The 19,504-nt window shown below is 39.5% G+C and overlaps 1 protein-coding gene and 1 long non-coding RNA gene across 3 annotated transcripts in view; one reads left to right on the top strand and one right to left on the bottom strand.

Annotated features, from left to right (window-relative positions):
- LOC117562730 (phosphofurin acidic cluster sorting protein 2-like) overlaps positions 1 to 8,166 on the bottom strand; it is a 60,195-nt gene extending 52,029 nt beyond the window's left edge. For both annotated transcript variants that reach the window (XM_034240616.1, XM_034240617.1), the window contains exon 1: positions 7,834 to 8,166. In XM_034240616.1, the coding sequence (XP_034096507.1) occupies positions 7,834 to 8,039 (206 nt within the window). In that variant the 5' untranslated portion in view covers positions 8,040 to 8,166. The remainder of the gene's footprint in view (positions 1 to 7,833) is intronic.
- A 6,920-nt stretch (positions 8,167 to 15,086) lies between these two features.
- LOC117562628 lies at positions 15,087 to 15,733 on the top strand. Its single transcript, XR_004571597.1, has 3 exons — positions 15,087 to 15,147; positions 15,408 to 15,570; positions 15,670 to 15,733. It is a non-coding gene; the product is annotated as an uncharacterized LOC117562628 (long non-coding RNA).
- Positions 15,734 to 19,504: the final 3,771 nt, after the last annotated feature.

Raw genomic sequence — 19,504 nt, 5'->3', positions numbered from 1 at the left:
CGTTTTGGCACTATTACTGGAGTAGAACAATAGCAGCCAACATGCGCTTTCGGACCACTCCTCCCGGTCAATCGCCCGTGGTTTACTATGTCCAAATGACTAATATGCATCCCAGCTCCAGTTTCTCCATAGTTCCCGTACACAGACCTTTGCTTTTCTCTGTATCCATGCAGCAGTTATTCTAGGTGAAGTTAATTAGGCCAGAGTAATGACAAAGCTAACAGTGTGCTGCCAAATAACAAACACACCACAATGTGAAAAAAGTTCTGCTGTGGAGATGGACAGTTTTCTTCTGAAAAGAAACTTGACTGAAAAGAAGGGAGACATGATTCCTTAATCAGTACACACTGCGAGATAGAAAAGAGAGAATGTGCAATAGATCTAAAGAAAAACATTTTCTCTTTCTAATATTTAAAGACAGGCCCCACTATGAATGAGTAATATCCAACAGTTAACCAGTGTGAGACAAACAGCATGATAACAGGATGTTCCCAACTGAGAGTCAAAATATGTTTTTATACTCTTAAGTTCCTTTGTAGCGTGGCAGACTGAAAAACATTTCCCTCTAGTCTTCACCCAAAAAAGTATCCCCAAGCCCTAAATCCCAGGCTTAGACCAAATATGTGACATATCTATTGGATTTATTTATTTTCCAGAACTGGGTCCTAATTTCTGTCCATAAAACCATCAGAACGCTTTGAGTTTTTGCACAGAAGAAGAGACGAGTTGCGCAATAGTAGTGCAGGCTTATTAAGAACATAGACAGAGAGTGGACTACAGACAGTACACACTCTTTAATCTGTGATTAGACAAATGAAGGGCCTCAGGCTCAATGCTATTTGAGAGGTGACACTCCGGGGACTGTCATGTCCTCTCCCGGACTGCCAAGTGTTGATTATTTTCTCAGGATATTATTTAGCCAAGACAAGACAAGAGGAACATTTCCATTGAGTGCAGCAGTGAGACCCTGGGACTAGTTTTAACCATTGCATTTGAATAATTTAGTAACCTACTCCTTACTGTGTTTGTAAACAAGAGTAGACTCAGCTATAATTCAGCAACAAGAGCTCTCACTGCCATTACAAACATGTATCATGTCTTTCAATGATGTGTCATGTGCTCTCATTCATCCACCCTGCAGAGTTTTATATCTGAAATAATGGCCTCTGTGTTGCTGCTGGCACGTACAGCTCAGGAAATGCCTGAATGGGAGAGGTGGGAAATAAGTAAAGCAAGAACAAGAGAGAAATGAGTTGAGAGACATTGTCCCCAAAGTGATTATTTTGACAGGATCCTCCCAGTGTCAGAGGACAGTTTCCCTTGCCTCACTTGTTGGATCTCTTCACTTGCAGAGACCCTGGTATCCACCCACACACACACACACACATCTGGCCTTTCTCCAATTCGGAGGTCCAGGCAGGGGGAAACAAACCTTTCTTCCGTTTGTGAGGAATTCAACATGAGCATTCAGCACATTCACTGTTCACTGTGAAGCGCAGAGCCAGTTCAGCAAAACATTTCAACCGGGTGGGCAATCCACATTCACCCCTCCCTCCCAGAGTACAGGTTGTTGGTCAACACCAGAGTACAGAAGGGGGGGGGGCTGACAGCAATGCAAAGCAAGCCCAGCTTCGGCTGCACCAGCGGTTCTGTAGTCGCCAGGAATGTGAAATGTTTCCCAAGGAAATTCCTCCTCTTCCAGGAAGGCAGGGAAGGAAACCAAGAGAATTTTGACACATTTCAGGCGGTGGGAGTGAGCGTGGAAAAGAGGGGAGCGAGGGTGTTGATTGGTATACTCTTAGCAGAGTGTGTGAACAGCATGTAACTGAGTTAGAATTGATTTTATGCAATGTTTTTTTTTAAGTCATGTTTTTAAAGAAATATCTAAAACAAAAAAAACGTATCAATAAAGTGAAATGATCTACAGTGGGGCATTTTCATTTATCCATGGTATGTGTATCTTGCTAAAGTCCAGTCCCTGATATCAAGCGGTTTTATAGACTCTAGGGCAGGGGTGGGGAACCTCCGTATACGGCCCGCGAGACCATTTGATACGGCCCTTGAGTTAATTTATAAACACAGTACACGCAAAAAAGAAAAAATGTAAAGAAATCTAGGCCGCAAAAAAAATGAAACAAGCGAGTGCCTGTTTTCCCTGGCCAAGGTCAGGGTCCTTGAACACAACACGAGCCTAACGTGTCATCACGTGGTATATGTCTGGTCTGACAGGGGTGTAGTTCTGACGGAGAACACCAGAACGCGGCTCCGGCAAAATTGCAGTACCCATAAGGAGCCGTACACATGCCGCAGCGCCGTTTTTGCGTGGCTGTGTCTTTAGTTGAAAGCCCAGTGGCGATCTGTTCATCTGTCATACTGATCATACAGTCAATAACTTTGTTGTTATTAGCATCTGGTTAGCTAGCTATGCTAACGAATATAAGAAGCTTTTTCTCCAACCAGTGAGGTAAAGGCACATCTTTATATGATCATTATAAAAAAATAAAGTAAACAGGTATAAAATACTATATGACAGTAAAAAAAAGTTGTTATTAATAAACAAGAATACAGTTTGAAAGGAGAGTGATTTGTAAAATATTCATAAAGAAAAATAAATCTGCTTACAGTTCTGTTTAATCTGGGTGTTGAGAGATGTATCCATAGATCTCTTCATGTTGCTCTCAAAGTGCACCAGATTGATGCTTTTAACTTCAACATAAAAAATTAAAAAATCTTCCCGGGGGAGCATGCCCTCGGACCCCCCTAGAGGAGGTTAGGTCCCCCCCCACTTAAATCATGTCCACATGGATAGGAAACGAAATACAGTTGCACACATCTTGTGTCCATATCTTTCTCATGCCACACCGTGCACGTGCATGCATACACAAGTCATGGTAAGATATCTGGATTAAGAGGTTGCTTTTTCTTTGCACAGCATGAAAGAAAGGCCAAATGAATGGGCTGTGATTTTAGTTTTTTTAAGCAGAGGTCAATAATCTGTACGGCCCTCGGAGGATGTTGACAAAATTGAAATGGCCCTTGAGAGGAAAAAAGTTCCCCACCCCTGCTCTAGGGCATTTATGTAATGTAAATTAACTGTAAGGGTAACTCTTTAATGCAAGAGCAGCAAAATGTAGAACAGTGAATCATGTTTCAATCAAATTGTTCTAATTGGATTATTCTAGTACCAAAACCAATCATCATAAAATATGCAATTCAGCATTAAAAATAAGACATAAGCGAAATGTGACACAGAGCTAGAGACTGAGCAGCTGTCTCAACTTTGAGATCACAGTAACACGGTCGGTCAGGTGTACCATGTCAATACTGGAAAGTGGCCGAACAAAGACTGTAGGCTTGGGTTGAGCCTAGTGTTACATTTTTCTTTTTACTCATTTAATATCAGAATTAAGATGTATTTTTAAATCTGTTGAAATGTCAAGCTACCAAGCATCTCGCATCCTTGTTCTCCATGAGCCTGCTGACCAATCCTTTGCACTGTGCTCCATGAGGGAAGTTAATGCCATGGTTATTGGCATTGGTCAACAGAACATGATGCTGTCATATTGTCCAACCAAACACAGAGCCACTTTTGAACGGAAGCTTTGGATCAAATAAAGGAGATACTGCTACTATATTGGTCTTTGGTAATGTCCAATAGAAAGAGAGGAAAATAAAACCAATCAGCCAACCCAAAACATTGTAAACATGACGCAGTCAGACAGAGTGCTGTGTCACAGTTTTGAAGGGCACAGGAGAAGGCTGATGTGGGGCCTTGTTTATGATTGCAAAAGGAAGCAGAGGATTAAGCAGCCAGTGTCTGTGTGCAGCATCAGATTACTGGCTCTTCTTTTCCTGTTATGAAATCAGATTATTGCAGCTCCCCTGCTGGGAGAAACAATATACAAGCCTTGAGATGGAAGGGTTAGCAAGGAGGTATACGAGGACAGTAAGCTCTTCTTAATTGATCGACAAACCTACTTTATTTCTATCCTGATTCAATGGTTTTATTTTAGATTTAAAAGTGAACATACAGAGAATTAGATACTAAATCAAGGAGATTGAGGCCAGGGATGATACTAGAGATTGCATGCAAACAATTCAACCTTCTGGGTATATAATAAGTAGCTGTGTGCACGACAACATAAGGTATATGTAAAGACTTAGGGCTGCTGGCTCCACATTCACTGACCTAGAACAAAGACGACGCAGCAATGTTGCTCCACAGCTCCAGTCGTTGCCCGAGTTTGTTTTTGTTTTTCTGACTTATCTGCTGACATACGCAGCACACATCAATTTGAATCCAATATACAGAATTGGGGCAGAAGAAACAAACATCTGACCAGAGCCTGCCGAGTATACTCAATTACTCTCCAGATAATGCTGTGTCATCTCAGGACTCACATGAATCAAAGGGACAGAAAGAAGGATGCTCTGTGCACTCAAGATAAACACCAGAGAAGGAAAATGCGGAAAGATGTGGTTGATTTTGCAGCGTGGGAGAAATCCTTAGAGATATCTTCACCTCTCTGAACACCAGACAGACACATACAAATACTGCATAGATACAACTCTGTGCAGCAATATTTCCAGTGCTTTAAAACTGTTCACAGTTCATTTGAAAGCTTTTAAATCCGCAACCAAAACACCTTCCCTACCATTTTAGAAGCCCGGTGACGTAAACAAGACAAAATTGCTTGGTTGCTCCCGTCATCTAAGTGATGAGGTTAAAGGGCAACACTTTTGACAAGTCGTAAAAAAGAAAATCTTTGAACTTGATAAGAAGCCAACCATTGCATGCTGCTGCACATTATTTTTTGTTAGATAAACATAGCACCAGCTTGACCTCTGCATTAGTGTCATTCCTGCAAATACCACATGGTTCCCTCAACAAATGCCTGCCTTGCCATAGATGTGTGGCTCATTAGGATTTATTTGAAAGCAGCTCAAAACACCAAGATGTTTGCTTTTTAGCTTTTGCTTTGGTTACTCAGCATTCATTGACAACTCACTTGGTCTAAGGGTAAACCAGAGGGTTAACACAAGAAACAACTCCTCTTATAAGAAATATGCTGCAATTCTAATAATAAATATAAGAACATCAACATTGAATGGTGGTAGTCCATCAGGCATGGCAGTGCTGGAATTAAAAACAATGCATGTCCAATTGTTCAAATATGCCTTTTAAAGAAAGGAGCTTCCATTAACACTTAGTGGGTAAAATCGAGTCTAACACTATATATCACACACAGCAAATAAAATGTATCTGCCATTTTATGGTTCCATTTTAATACAAGCAAAAGCAAAGGCTAATAGCAAGTGCAACAAAAAAAAGGCTCTGTGCGAATAAAAAGTATTTCTATGAATGTAAATAAAGAAAAGAATGAAAAAGAAAAAGTTACAACCTTGTTGTTCCATAGTTTTTAAAAGCAGAACTGTAAGGGATCCAGATGTCATGCTGAAAGGAGCAACGAGCGCTGACAACAATTTTTCCTTTGTGAATAAAACATTTTCCTCTAAGCCATCCTTCTCTCGCTTCAGGGCTTTGGAGGATCGATTTTAAAATACAGAGTCACATTAACAACAACTGTGTTAGATGTTTTAGAGTGCCACAATAAAAAAAACAGTTGATTGCTAACAGCACCATGCCCTCATTTGAAACTGTGCCACTTACAGTAGCTGGACTCCAACATTTGCTAAAGGCTAGCAGAGGAGCAAACAGCTGCACACAAAATGGCCCAACCCCTGAATGCATGCCAAGGCAGAAACCCCAAAACAGGCCTTGGGTTGGGCTCCATGCAAGACCTTTCACACCAGTCTAGGATAAGTGGTCTAAAAACAAAGAAGGCAGAAACAGGCTTGGCAAACTACTTAGCAAACTGCTGTGAGCACTGTGAATCTAAGACACTGTCAGAAAAAAACCTTACAGAGATGTTTCTTGCTTAAATAAACTCTTGTGTCATACCACTTTACTCCATTACATATCAGATCTGAGAAATCAACCAAGATATCAACAAAGACGTATGCCAGGCAGCTACTGCAGTCTTTTGCTGAACAAAGACTGGTGACTTTACTCTCTGTGCTTCATGAATAATCCACTGCCATTCTCATCCTTATTCATCTTTAATACCACATCTTGTTTTCAATCCACTGTAGAGAGGAAGCAAAGTGTAAAGGGAAGACATGTGGGAAACCAATGCCAAGTATGGCACGCTCTATAAATGCGCCAACATTTTTCCTGCTTTCTCTGCTAGCCAGTAGTCTTAACATGTAATGGATACAGTTACCAGAAGCATGCTCACTTCAATTGTAGTTGCTAGTGGCTTTCTATTTGTGTCCAGGAAAAAGGAATTTTTTTGAAGACAGATATCCATAGTCTATCATTTTTGTCAAAGGAACATGTTAGATTTATGTCACAAAATATACCTATCCTTCCCGCATCTTACATGCAGCAATAATAACATCATATATGCTAAAAGGGACTAACAAGTGGTAGTTATCTGTCAAATAAAAAAGCAATGCTGTCATTTCAAACACTCCATTGGGTTCAAATCAGCCGAGTTGCTAAAGATTGAATAATAAACAAACTGAGATTTGAAAGACCTCTATTACTGTAAATGATCCATGTTTTGTGCATGCCATCATTCCATACAGTATGACATTCTCTTGCATACACTAAAGTGGCAGCAGAGCAGGCAAACACAGCACATCGACTGTGGAGGAAACCCTCCCCTTTCAGGCCCACTTCTCTCCCAATGAGTGGAGCATATCTAGGTCAAAGCTGATTAATGTGCCCACAGCTCCGAGAGGGTTCTGGTCAGGTGGCAGCAGTGCCTGCTCACTGACGATGAATACTGATGCAGCTGAGTATTGCTGAACAGCAATACTGAAATTAATGGCTGACTTCAAGTGCATCTGCATAAAGAAGTGATAATCTAAACAGTTTACTCTCCTTGTGTCAGCTGCTGTGTCAACACTTTGAGTGGTTGTATATGTATGTGTTATGGCTGTGTGTGACCAGTTAGCCAACGCTGAAATACAAGGTGGTATCTGAACATAAGCATAAAACAGGCCACAGTACATAAAGGGGAATATCATGTAGATTTCAAATAGCCAAGTGGCTGTGCAACTGCTTGTTTGTCCAACTGCTTGTTTGTCCAGACAGTTGATGCCAAACGGTGCTTAGGATGAAAACGACGTCTGCTAGTCGTGAGAGGAACGGCATTCATGTCACTGTATTTATAGATAGTTATGTTGCTATTAGGTGGCATGCATTCCGTAAATCAGTTCAAGCACAGGCCTGCATGGACAAAGGGAAATGTTATATTTAACAATGTAGCCACAACACGAAGATAAGCAGCAACAACAGCTCTAACCGATAAACTAGTTGGCTAAACTTTTGCAAACGCTAGCTAGTTATCATAACGGTCGGAATAAAATTGTATACAACTGTTAAGAAAACAATTACACACTTGGAAACCATGTATTAAATATGCATGTACATTAAACACGTAAGCATGGGTTATTTTAACAGATTGTTTCCTTCTTTAAAACAATATTTTTAATACAATGCTTTTTAGCCAGAAACATGAGAAGAACTCGGACAGCAGTGCTATTTGCTGGGTAGCTTTAGCATTAGCCACCTTGCTAGTTAGCTTGCTAGTAAGCCAGTCCAACACTGTTTTGGAAATGTGTGGCAGCGCGTCTCTCTAACGTTTACAGTCAATGAGGGCGTTGTTTGTCTAACGTTAGCCCCATATTTATTAAACATATACGGTGATTTGTAAACAGTATGGCATGTGGTATTTTACGCTAACACAACAATGTTAACGTTACCTCGGAACGCAGCTTGGTGATGATCGGTCTACCTCCCAGGTCGCAAAGAGGTTCATGGGTACAGGCATGCTGCTGGATCCCGAGCCCAGGACCACAACCCCGGCTAACGCTCCAGTCGGGAGGGTTGTCGGTGCTGGTCCACCGCCGCAGCTCGGGTTCAGGAAAGCGGCCCGGACGCCTCCTCTCTCAACAGCCGCCGCCATCATCACCTCCACTGCCTGGGGAGCAGCTCTAGCTAAGTGTCGTACGAAAGCGGGAGCCGCTGAACTCTGTGCTGTCTGCTCCTGCTCCTCCAGACTCCCAGCGCTTCTACACTGACTGGAGATGCTGAAAGGCGGGGCGGGGCATGTCACTCCTGATCGGGGGCAGCACGTCCCTGCTTCTAGGGTGGGACATATTTTACTATCAACCAGCGCTCAAAACACATTGACATACCTACTTTACATGTCATAACAATATCCAGTATATACAAAGACTATAAATAATTACAAAAATTAAAAGACAGACAAATGCTGCATAGCTATGATACAGTAGAGTTGAAGGAAAACGTCGTCGATGTGATACGAATGTACAGCCTTGTTTATCTCCACAAGTTCAGTTAGGCTCTTTCAATTGTTAATAAAGAAGAATGGGAATACGTATAACAATATCAGAGAGATTACATTGCTTCCACAGACACAGCAATGTAAACCTGTAATAACTAGGAACACAACTGTCTTCTTAAAGTGAGAATCATTATGTATCCAGCTTAGTTAATTACCTCAAACATGCAACAATATGTCAAACGTTTTGAGACAAAAAAGTTCTAGCACACAAAAGGGTGTTTCAATTCAAATGAAATAATTCCAATTTCATATGTTCAATAATTGATTTGTTGATTCATTGCTCATGTAGTATGCAGCATTTAGTTTTAAATTAATTAAAGTGTAATGCTCATTGCTAGTCAGCTTTCTTTTTGGAGAGGTAAGCCTAATAAAGCATTGTAAAAATGCTGTAAAAACAAACATATTCAATGAAAAAGCATCTTTAAAGGGTAAAAAAAAAAAAATCTAAATGTACAATCATATGTGTGGGTTTCAGAGATTCAGGGATATACAATAAGATTGATTACACTTTATCTGTGTGTGTTTTTTTAAAAACATAAAAGTAGCAATAGCTGGTTATTAAACCATGAATATTCATACCGGCTGGGGACTTTAAACTCGTTTCTCTAATTTAAAATATATTCAAATTAAGCTGTCATTTGTCATATTTCTCAATTGTTCTACTCTTATTTCTCCTATGTGCAATGCCTTGTTTTTATGCTGCTGTAACGCAGACATTTCCCAAATTGGGATCAATAAAGTACATCTTATCTTATTTTATTTATGCGTTTTTAACTATTTAACATCAAAGGTTGTGTGCAACAACAAAATACTAATTTTAGACAGATGGAATAAATGTAGCAATTAGGATATTGAGGATGTGGTTAAATATAGTTGTTTGTAGTATGTAAATATTACTTTTTATGTACTTTTTCAAATATAGACAATGTGTGTTAGTAAAAATATATTTTAAATACTTTGTTTTTAGGGTCTGGGTACCTCTTTTTAGTCTTCAGGGTGACCAATTTCCCTTACACCTCCATTATGTCTTACAACGTGTTGTTGTATAAAACTAAACTGAACTTGATTGAAGGTGGTACAATACCTATACGCAATAAACACGTTGATATGTTTTTGTGTGACTTTTGCAACAAAGTATTGAATTGCAAACTTTTACTGTAAACGTATACGTGGCCCTCATTTGGTAGTTACTCAACAAATGATTCGTCATCATTCTCTAATCACATAATGACACCTGGTATTTGATTCAGTCACTGTTCTCATGAAGCAGGTGTTGTGAAATCCAATGACTGTAACTGTGACTAAGGACTCAAATAAAGCTGACTTGACTAGACATGCTCAGCAGGGTTGGGTAACGTGTGCGACAGCCTGTTTAAACTGACTGGGCGAAATAAAATGCACTTTCTCCTTTTGTCAAGTGTGCTTTTGCACAATCAGTTGTCTGATGTAATAGCAACACATAATTCTTGGTTATTGAACAAATTGCTTTTGACGCATTGCTCACCTTTGATTCCAACTATTTGTTTAGTTTAGTCATTGGCTCACATAGACACCCAGAGGGGAAATATTCTAATAAACGCAGCACAATGTCTGTTGCAATCTCAGGGGATATATTGTTGCTACTGGAACATATGCTGGCAGTTTAAGCAATCTAATGTTTAATTATTGCTAGGCAACTCTCTGCACCTGACAGCATTTCATCTACCAGACTGTAACAGTGTATATGTCCCCTGGGGTTGCTAATAATGAGGATGGCAATCATGATACAATTTAATTCCTTGGCTCTCTATTCTTTATTCCAACCAAACATTTTAACAAGATTATCTACATGTGTGAATGTATCCACATATTCACGGCAAGGTAATGAATATATACAGAAGTTAAAACAACTCAATGTTCTTTGAATAAAAATGAAAAGAGAAAGAAAATTCTCGATGTCAGGTAATACATTTTGTACGAGTAAGAGTATTGTTTAAGGAGGAAATTAATGACTTATTTATTATACCAATGTGCCTGGAGATAAGAACCAGAGTTTTTTTCAACTCTGGCTTCCTTCTGGTATTTATCATTTTATCATTATGTTCTGCCCTTTGAGGAACGCTACCACCTCAAAATTACCATAATGGACAAAATGATTAATGAGGCATTTTGTGTAGTGCACTGCCACCTAGTGTTAGAATACAGCACGACAGCAAAATGGAAAATAAACACTGAAGTGCACGGTTTGATTCGTCCATTAGATGGCAGGCTGTCTGCATGTTTTTGTAGGATCTCTTATTTCCCCTGCCTCTCTTTTCTCTTCACTCTTGCTTGCTAGACTCTCATGATTGAATCCTTCTACTCCTTTATAAGTGTGAGTAGGTGGGTGTATTTATTGTGACACTTTGACACCGTTGAAGGTTAAAAGGAACGGAACAGTCTGACGCATTAACTGGATAATTCTGGGGAAGATAATTAAATATCCTAGCATCAGGTTGTTAGGTAACACCTGCTCCATGGCATGCGTCCTCCCCCCAAATAAATTGAAGAAATTGCTCGCATCCTAACATCAAGTGAAGAAAGGTTCCACAGATTTTGCAAAGCATTTTATTGTTGTTATTAAAGACTGATTGTGCAAATATAGCATTGATTCTCTCTGACACAAGGCAACAAACAATGGTAATTACCCACACCTGCTGTTAGGTAACATCTTATTCTTATTCTGACATCTGACTGACAACTTTAAAATGCTGGAGTGATTGTGGTCTCCAAGCAGGACTTTATTTTTAGCCCTATAGCTTTTGTTTTAGGTGTGTGCCACCTCCACACCATCAAAGTCAGACATTTTTTAATGAGAAAGCCTTTGATAACAAGCTGAACAAAAAAACCTTTTCTGAATCACTGCACATGCAGCCACGCATGTTCTAGATTAAATATAGAACTTCAAGGGCATCAGGACTTTGTGGCATTTGTGAAACTTTGCAAAGTAGGCGTAATGAGCAATACCACTAGTGAAAGAAAAGTTCTGCTTTGTAACTCAGTGCCATTACACATTTTTCTTTCCACTATTGAATAAGGGAGTAATAGGAAAAATGTTGAATCTCCACTGGGTTTTTCCTGCAATACAGCTCTAATGAATCAAATCTGACAATGGGAGAACATTAGCATTGTCAATTTGTCCTAAAATGCAGTTGGGCCCTATATATATACGGTATATATGTAGCAACACTTTGACCATATTGACGCATTGATGAGATTTGTTTAGGGCCAATTCAGAGGCTCAGAAGAAATGATGTGCACCATATGCTAACCCCTGAGGACCTTATACTGTAGCTGCGTGTGCTACAGATGAAATGTGGGAGGTGTATGAAACCTGCAGCAGCATGGAGTGTTTCTCCGAGTTGTTGCATCTTGAGGCAGATGCAACACCTGCTTTGCTACTTCATACTGCAAGAGGAAAAAGTGGACAAGAATAAATGAGACCTATTATGCTAATTTTCAGATTTGTATAGCATTCTGGGTTTCTACTAGAATATACCGCCTGAAACGCTCTACTAGCACCTGTCTCTTTAATAACGCCTCTGATAAAGCAAAATTCTCTAGCTGTTTTTGGAAAAACTGAGAGATTCTAAAGAGTATAGGGCTGCCCTTTTGCTGTTTTGCATTGGCCTTGGTCACTATGATTTATTTTATCAATTCACCATGAAAAACTTATTTCAAAGAATCTTAATAGCACATATCTTTCAGTGGTGCTTTTGTATGATTCTGTGTGGAGAAATTCCATTTTGTTGATGAGAGTAAGTCTACTAAAATTGCCTTTAGTTGAGGACAGCCCTATTATTGAGTCTGCATGTGAATTTGAAAGGTGAGACGAATCTGAAAGGCTTGTTGAATCCCATGTTTTTGATTGAGGGAGTCCAAAAAGCTGAATGGTGTGTATATTATTTGACAGTTTGTGGTTTGGTAGCCACTAAAGATTCCCTAAATCTAAGTTTTAAGATAACGTAAACAGTTTTTAATAGTGTTTCCTGTTTAAATTGGACAGATGGAGATGTTATTGCGTCTTGACTGACATTTCAGGATCCGAATCAGGAACAGGTTTGTTGCCAAACACATACAAGGAATCTGATTTGGTGTATAATGGTGCTAACGTGAACACAGTAAGGACAATTAAGTAAAGTAAATAAATGAAAAAATAGAACTTTTATACAAACTGTTTAAAAAACGTCTTTAAAATTAAAAAAGTACAATACAAATATGACATTATCTCAACAGTGCTTTGTTACGTTTGAATTGTAAACCAAAGCATAAGAACATTCATATTCTCTAAATGCTGATGTTCCTGCAAGCTTTTACAGAGGTGTTTTGCGTTCAAAATTATGAATATAGAAATTCATAGAGGAGGGATCTGTTAAGCTGCGGAAAAGGAAAGGGTTAACCTGCCGTTCTATCAGCGCCAACCCATTTAACGTACATTTAAAGGGGGGTCTCATTCATCAGGGAAACTGTGCGCAGCGTTACTGTTATGTTTCTCATTTCACACACACATTACAGCCGACTCCAGACTCGGCTCAGAGTGATTGGTCTCTGGTGAGCAGTCAGACACAATTTAAAGGTCCTGTCTATTTGTAATGTGCTGGAAAGATTGCCACGTGCCCCTGATACAGTAGAGCAGATCAATCTCTTTCTCCTTCACAAGATCTCACTACTAATAACAAAACCACTAAAGGACTGCAGACAGGGTTCTGATCCAATTAAGGTTTTGCAAGCCTGGCAAATTAAGGATATAATGTCTCATGGATGATATCCTTAATTCTCCGCACAATCGAAGTACAATTTCCTACACTTTTAATCATATATAGGTATTACCCTTATTTATTTATAATGTATATACAAATTAGAGCAACATACTGTAAATGATGGGATATTGAAGCCTCTTGAAAAGAAAATGTTCAGAGTGACAGCAAACCCAATACAGTGTTGATATAATAAGGTCAGATTAAACATCTGCACTTTGCTTTCTGTACTTCAAATCTTTTACTTTGAAAACTGTGTCTGACTGTATTTGTTTTCATTTTCCTCTCTTTCATTTCATTTCATTTCATTTCATTTCAAACCTTTATTTAACCAGGTGAATCCCATTGAGATCAACGATCTCATTTTCAAGGGAGACTTGCTACAAGATCAAATATGCAAAAGGTCATTTCAAGGTGGGATTCACAAATGCACATGGGGACATCTTAGATTGGACCAGTTTGTAGTATTCAGGTGGATTTAGATATTATATACATTCATCACCATGTTTTCATTAGAACATTATCACATTATCTGTGTTTTCATTAGCTTAGAGAAAACCCTTCATATCCACCTATTGGTGTTCAGTTGGTTTCCATCTGCTATCTCACTGCTAGATGTTTCTAAATCCTACACACTCGTCCTTAAAGTGTCAAGTTTTCCAGTTGTTCATGTAAAATTCTCTTTTTGGATCATTTGACTGACGAAGCATAAACTCATAGGACAAATTGATTAACATTTTTCTGTCTGAATTTCAAGTAAGGATCATTTATTGTTATAGTCTATCCATTTATGCTACAGAAGGAAAAAAAAGAGAACAATAAAATAATTGATACTAGTGAACTTGCTGGGCAGATAGATGGATGGAAGTAGTTGTACTCATACCACTTCAATCTCATTAGTATGCATAGAAAGTGACAGGTCACACCTCTAAGTCCCGCCCCCTTCCACCGGAAGTCCCGCCCCCATAAAAATAAAAATGCTGCCGGTGTCAGTACCAGATATGTTCGGCCTACCAAATATGTTCGGGTGTATTTCCGTCGCATCCGTCATCCGTCATATCCGTCATATACTCACCTCCCTCTGCTCCCAGCGCTATGCTGCCACACACCGGCCGTCTGCGGAACTGCAGCCGGAGGAACTCGGTACAGCTTGTTATGTGTGAACGATCTAGATCCCTCCGCTTCCCCATAATTACCGCGACCATTTTAACTTTCATGACAGAAATGGAGAGCTTTTATGCTGAGATAAAGCAGTACGTGCTCAATGGTGGTTACCACAATCTCACCATCGCCGCTGAAAAGCATGATAAAAGGAAGGCGTTAATTCGGAGGGCATCCAAACAATACCTGATCAAAGGTAAGTAACAGAATAAGACCATGGTTAAGTCACGAACATACGTTTTTATTATGAGGTATAAACCCCCTGTACATGTGACATCATCACATCCCTTTACTTATAGGGATCAATAAAGTATATATCTATCTATCTATTTATCTAATGGTGTTTTTTGGTGCAAAAGTGATCATACCTCTAATGGTTTATCATATTGCAATTCCAACATTTTTCAGTAAATCGCAAGGACTCCACAGCTTGTTTCTCCTTTTTCTTTTTATACACACTTTACATTACTGTAGTTGTTACGTCTAAACCACATTTGCCACTGGATTTCTTGAACAGCTTTTAGTCATAATGTCATCTCTACACATGTCTAAATGATTGTTTTGTTGTTCCTGTTGTGCCAGCTGGAGATTTGTACTACACATACAAGGACAATGAGAGGATGGTTGTGTGCACCAAGGACCAAATTATCAATGTCCTGAAGGAGTGCCATGATAACCTGGGTTCCGGAGGTCATGCAGGGAGAAGGCGCACCACCGAGAAGGTTTTGGCAACGTACCACTGGTCCACTATGCGGGAGGACGTGAAGAAATGGGTGGGAGTTTTTGACTGACTGACTGATTATTGATCTACAGAAATGTGTTGTATGTGTACATTGAAACAGAGTGAGACATGTGTGGATCTCATTGGCCCACTTCCCTCCACTGCTAAGGGCAAAAGGTACTATCATGATGGGCTGAAGCATGTGTAACCTCCTTTAAAGGTTCTAAACGTGAAGAATCTGGTTTAAAAAGAAAGGAAATCATTTACAGTGATTCTGTATGTATTTACAACATTCTGCATTTTATATTGCAGATACATTCTAACAGCGACTGATCTGTTCACGAAGTGGGTGGTAGCAAAAACGCTCTACCACAAAACAGCTGTTGAGGTCTCAAAAAAGATTGTAAATATTCTTCTCGATTTCGGTCTTGTCGAGAAGATCATTACCGACCAAGGACGGGAATTTGTCAATGAGGTACAATAATCTATCTAATACAGTGTATGTGTTATGTGTAACAATGTAATACGATTTTTCAGGTAATTTGGTAATTGGTGTACACTAAACCATCTGCAGGTCAACCGTGGTGTTTTTGATGCACTGGGTGTAAAACACTGCATCACTTCAGCGTACCATCCCCAGTGCAATGGCCAAGATGAGCGTACAAACCAAAACATAAAAAAAGCACTTGCAAAGTACTGTGGAGAGGACCAGAATGACTGGGATTTACATCTGAGGGGCATTGTGGCGAGCATTAACACCTCAAAGCAGGTACAATGTTGTAACAAATGCAGATGGAAACAATACTCAACAGAGATACTAAAAGGAATTTTTATGCTTTCAGAGGTCAACCAAGTGCACGCCCTATTTTGCCCAGTTTGGGAGGCACCCTCGCGTCCCGGGTGTTATAAATGCTACAGTCAATGACAGGGATGATACCTCTGTTTTGGTGCCTGCTGATGAGGCAGAACAGCAGCTTGAGGCAAAGGCTGCAACCATTGCAGATTTGCACTCGAAGGTGAGAATAAAATGGCAATATTTAAAACATAATAACTCCTAAAAAATGCAAGCGTATGTTAAGGACTGTAAATGATAACTGTTACATATCTTTCTCAGATTTACCAGAACATCCAAATAGCACAACAGAGACAGAAAATCTCTTTTGAAAAACGCAAGGGAAAGAATGTGAAATCTTTCCTGATTAACGTTGGAGATGAGGTCCTAAGAGCGAATAAGAGGAAGGAGGGCCGAAAAGGTGGAAAACTGGAGTGCAACTGGTTTGGCCCTTATGTGGTTTCCTCAATCACCAACAAGGGTGTGGCAACCCTGTTGAGCTCAACAGGAGCTCAGCTGAGACAGAGTGTGAATGTGTCTCAGCTGAAGCCCTTTATCAGGCCTATGTTGAGAGGTATTTTGATTATCAATACAAGGACACATTTTAGGTATACTTCATGTGTGGTACTTCAATAATACTGTTTATTTTGTGTCTATCTAATAACAGCTGAACCGAAGTTGGATTCGGAGGGGTCAGTTGCTGACCACCAGTATGCCCTCTCTGGTGCGAAATACGCAAAGGATCTACATCCGATTCAAGACAAGCTGGTAGATATATGTTTACTTCATGCACAGTGATGGAGGTGCATTGTTTTGATTTTAATTTTTCTATGTTTTCTATTGGCTTGAAGTATGTTTTGCAATCTGTTATTTGCAGCTCAGCTATGTGCTAGACCACAATAGGCCTGGAGCAGAGGTCATTGTGAAGGAGGGTGATGTGTGCCTGACCAGAGAGGACTTTTGGAGCCTGGGTCTTCCTCAGTGCATGGAGTCAAATGTAGGTATACTTGAGCTTTCCTCCCAACTTCATCTTGTCTCAAATAAATGGCACAGGTAACTTACTGTTGTTACTGTTTCAGATTGGAAACACGTGCCTGAAGATGGTACAAGAAGCCACCCAAAGACATGTACGGTTTTCAACAGACATCATTGGCCTGCTTTTTTCTTTTGAATAACACATATTTTCTAAATAGCTGTTTAGTGGTGAAACTCCAATCTCGTGAAGTGTGGTTGTCTCTTGTTGTTGAACATACTTCTATGAAGATTTCATTTTTTTTGAAAAACTATCAATATAGGGCAAAGATATATACATCGTGGATATGTATGTGGTTCCTACCTGGAAGTCCAAAACAGCTGACGTGTTGGCCAGTTTTCCAGTAAGTTCCTGTTGCTTGAGACCTATGTTTCTTGAAATTGATATACAGCAACTTAAAATCCCTTGTTTAAAATACTAGGCTGACCAATTGGCCACCAAGGACATGGTTTTCATCCCTGCCTGGAGTCGGCAGCAAGGAAAGGCAGATCACTATTTGCTTTGCGTGAGTCTGTTCCAAATGATCTCACCAGCATGTACAAAATGAACATAAGTTGTGCTGTGTGGTTTTCTTCTGGTGTTTGATTATGTCTAATTTCAGCTATTTTGTCAATGGTTGACAGGTGATCAAGCCAGCAAAGAGAGAGTTATATTTGCTCGACCCTCTTAAGCCAGATGGCTTTGGGGACAATTCCTACAAGGACATATTTAGGTTTTTGTAACATGATTACCCCCTCACCGTTCTGTGGCTTGTATGGGAGTTCTAAATAGTTTATAGTATTCTAATACTGCAGTAACCATCTTGTAGACCAGGGGTCTGAATCTGATCAAATTCATTTATAATATATCTCCATTTCCACAAAGTCTGGAGTGTCCTTAGTGGAACCAAAAGAAAAAGAGTCTGCAACAGGATGCTATGAATTATAATATTCATTTTGTTATAAGCCTTGTTCAAAGGTTGTTTTCAAGTTCAGCTTTGTTCAGCGGCTGGTAAACGTATTTTTGTTTGTTTTATTTTAGCCCCGTTCAGTGGCTTTCATAACTTTCCTCTTTTAAGGCATGCAATAGTTCAATGTAAGGAAATCCAAAAACATGAATTATATTGTGTATAGCGTTCCTTCACCAAATCAATTCCCATGTCTTATCATTTCTTTTGACAGTGACCTAGCGCACCGCATTGCTCCAGGTCAGTGGACAGTAAAGTTCGGCAGAGACGTCAAGGTACATTTCTCCACCATCTCATACACCTGCTTTCACATGTCTTTATTTTCCATTTGACCATGAACATCACTGTTATATTCCAAATTCTTACAGGGTTAGCCTCACCAAACCACGGGCAATGACTGTGGTGTCTTCATACTGATGGTAAATTCCTCCCTTGACACTTTTTTTTAAGGGGTTTTGTTAGTTTTTGAAACTCATAACTTAACAGATCTTTATCCTTTCACAGTATGCACTCAACTTCAGCACAGATGCTCTACTTTGGTTTACCGAGGTCAGTATTTATCCTCTGAGTTAGTATTTCAGGGGGAAGAGGGGGCTAACATTGAGTAGACAAATGATGAGGTTCCATTCATTTTCAACTTTATTATTGTTACATTTTCTTTTAGCGGGACATAGCACAGATCCGGAAATGGTGGTGCATTATGCTCATGGAACGGTACCAGATTGAAGGGTAAATCATACATTTTAAATGTTACTTTATAGACAACAGTTTCTTTGACACTGATTTACATTTTCATCCTGATATTATGTGATTTTTATAGCCACGGACAGATCCAGATTATTTAACACATGCATACATATTGATAATTGTATACACATGTAATTAAACAATCACATGACCCACACCTTATATTTTCCTTCAAAGGTCCAGTTTCAAAAGTCCGACATGTGCTTCATATTGGAGGTAATATCTTTTCAGTGAAGCAGTAACTGTTTTTTGTTTAAAAAACGACCTGTGATCACGGCAGAATTTCCAACTATTATGTCTCACTGCTTTTTTTAACTTTATTGATAGCTGTTTTTTACCTCAAGGAGAAGAATAACAAAACATAAGAAAAATGTGTGTGATATATTCAACATTAATATTAAAAATGTGTCTTTTTGCTACCTGAAGCCCAAAGAATCTTGGTATTTCGATTGTGCTGGCAACAGTCTAGTCAATGTGTTGTTAAATATGTTTGATCTAGTCTGACCAATACTTCACAGCTGCCAAACTGTCTTCTCTCGGACCTTCTGATGGAAGTGGTTCTCCAGGAAGGTGACAAAGCGTACTCATCACTCACTCTAGTGTGTACCACCTTCAGAGACACAATGTCCACTGTGTCTTTCAGAAGAGGGGCCCACTTTCGCTGGCTTGAGAGTAAGTGATTCAGTGAAGGTGCAGCAGTATACGACAGCTGTGGTGTCTATGCATATTTTTAATGGCTCTATTGAAATGCTTGTTTTACACAGGTGTTGCTACATGGAGTTTGTTCTCTGCTTCATACAAGCAGGATTTCAACGTCATGTACACCATTGACACCTGCCGTGGATGCTTGG

The sequence above is a fragment of the Gymnodraco acuticeps genome, unplaced genomic scaffold (assembly GCF_902827175.1).
Source record: "Gymnodraco acuticeps unplaced genomic scaffold, fGymAcu1.1, whole genome shotgun sequence".
Taxonomy (NCBI): domain Eukaryota; kingdom Metazoa; phylum Chordata; class Actinopteri; order Perciformes; family Bathydraconidae; genus Gymnodraco; species Gymnodraco acuticeps.
Note: the sequence above shows the minus strand (reverse complement) of the source record. Positions and strands in the feature narration are given on the sequence as shown.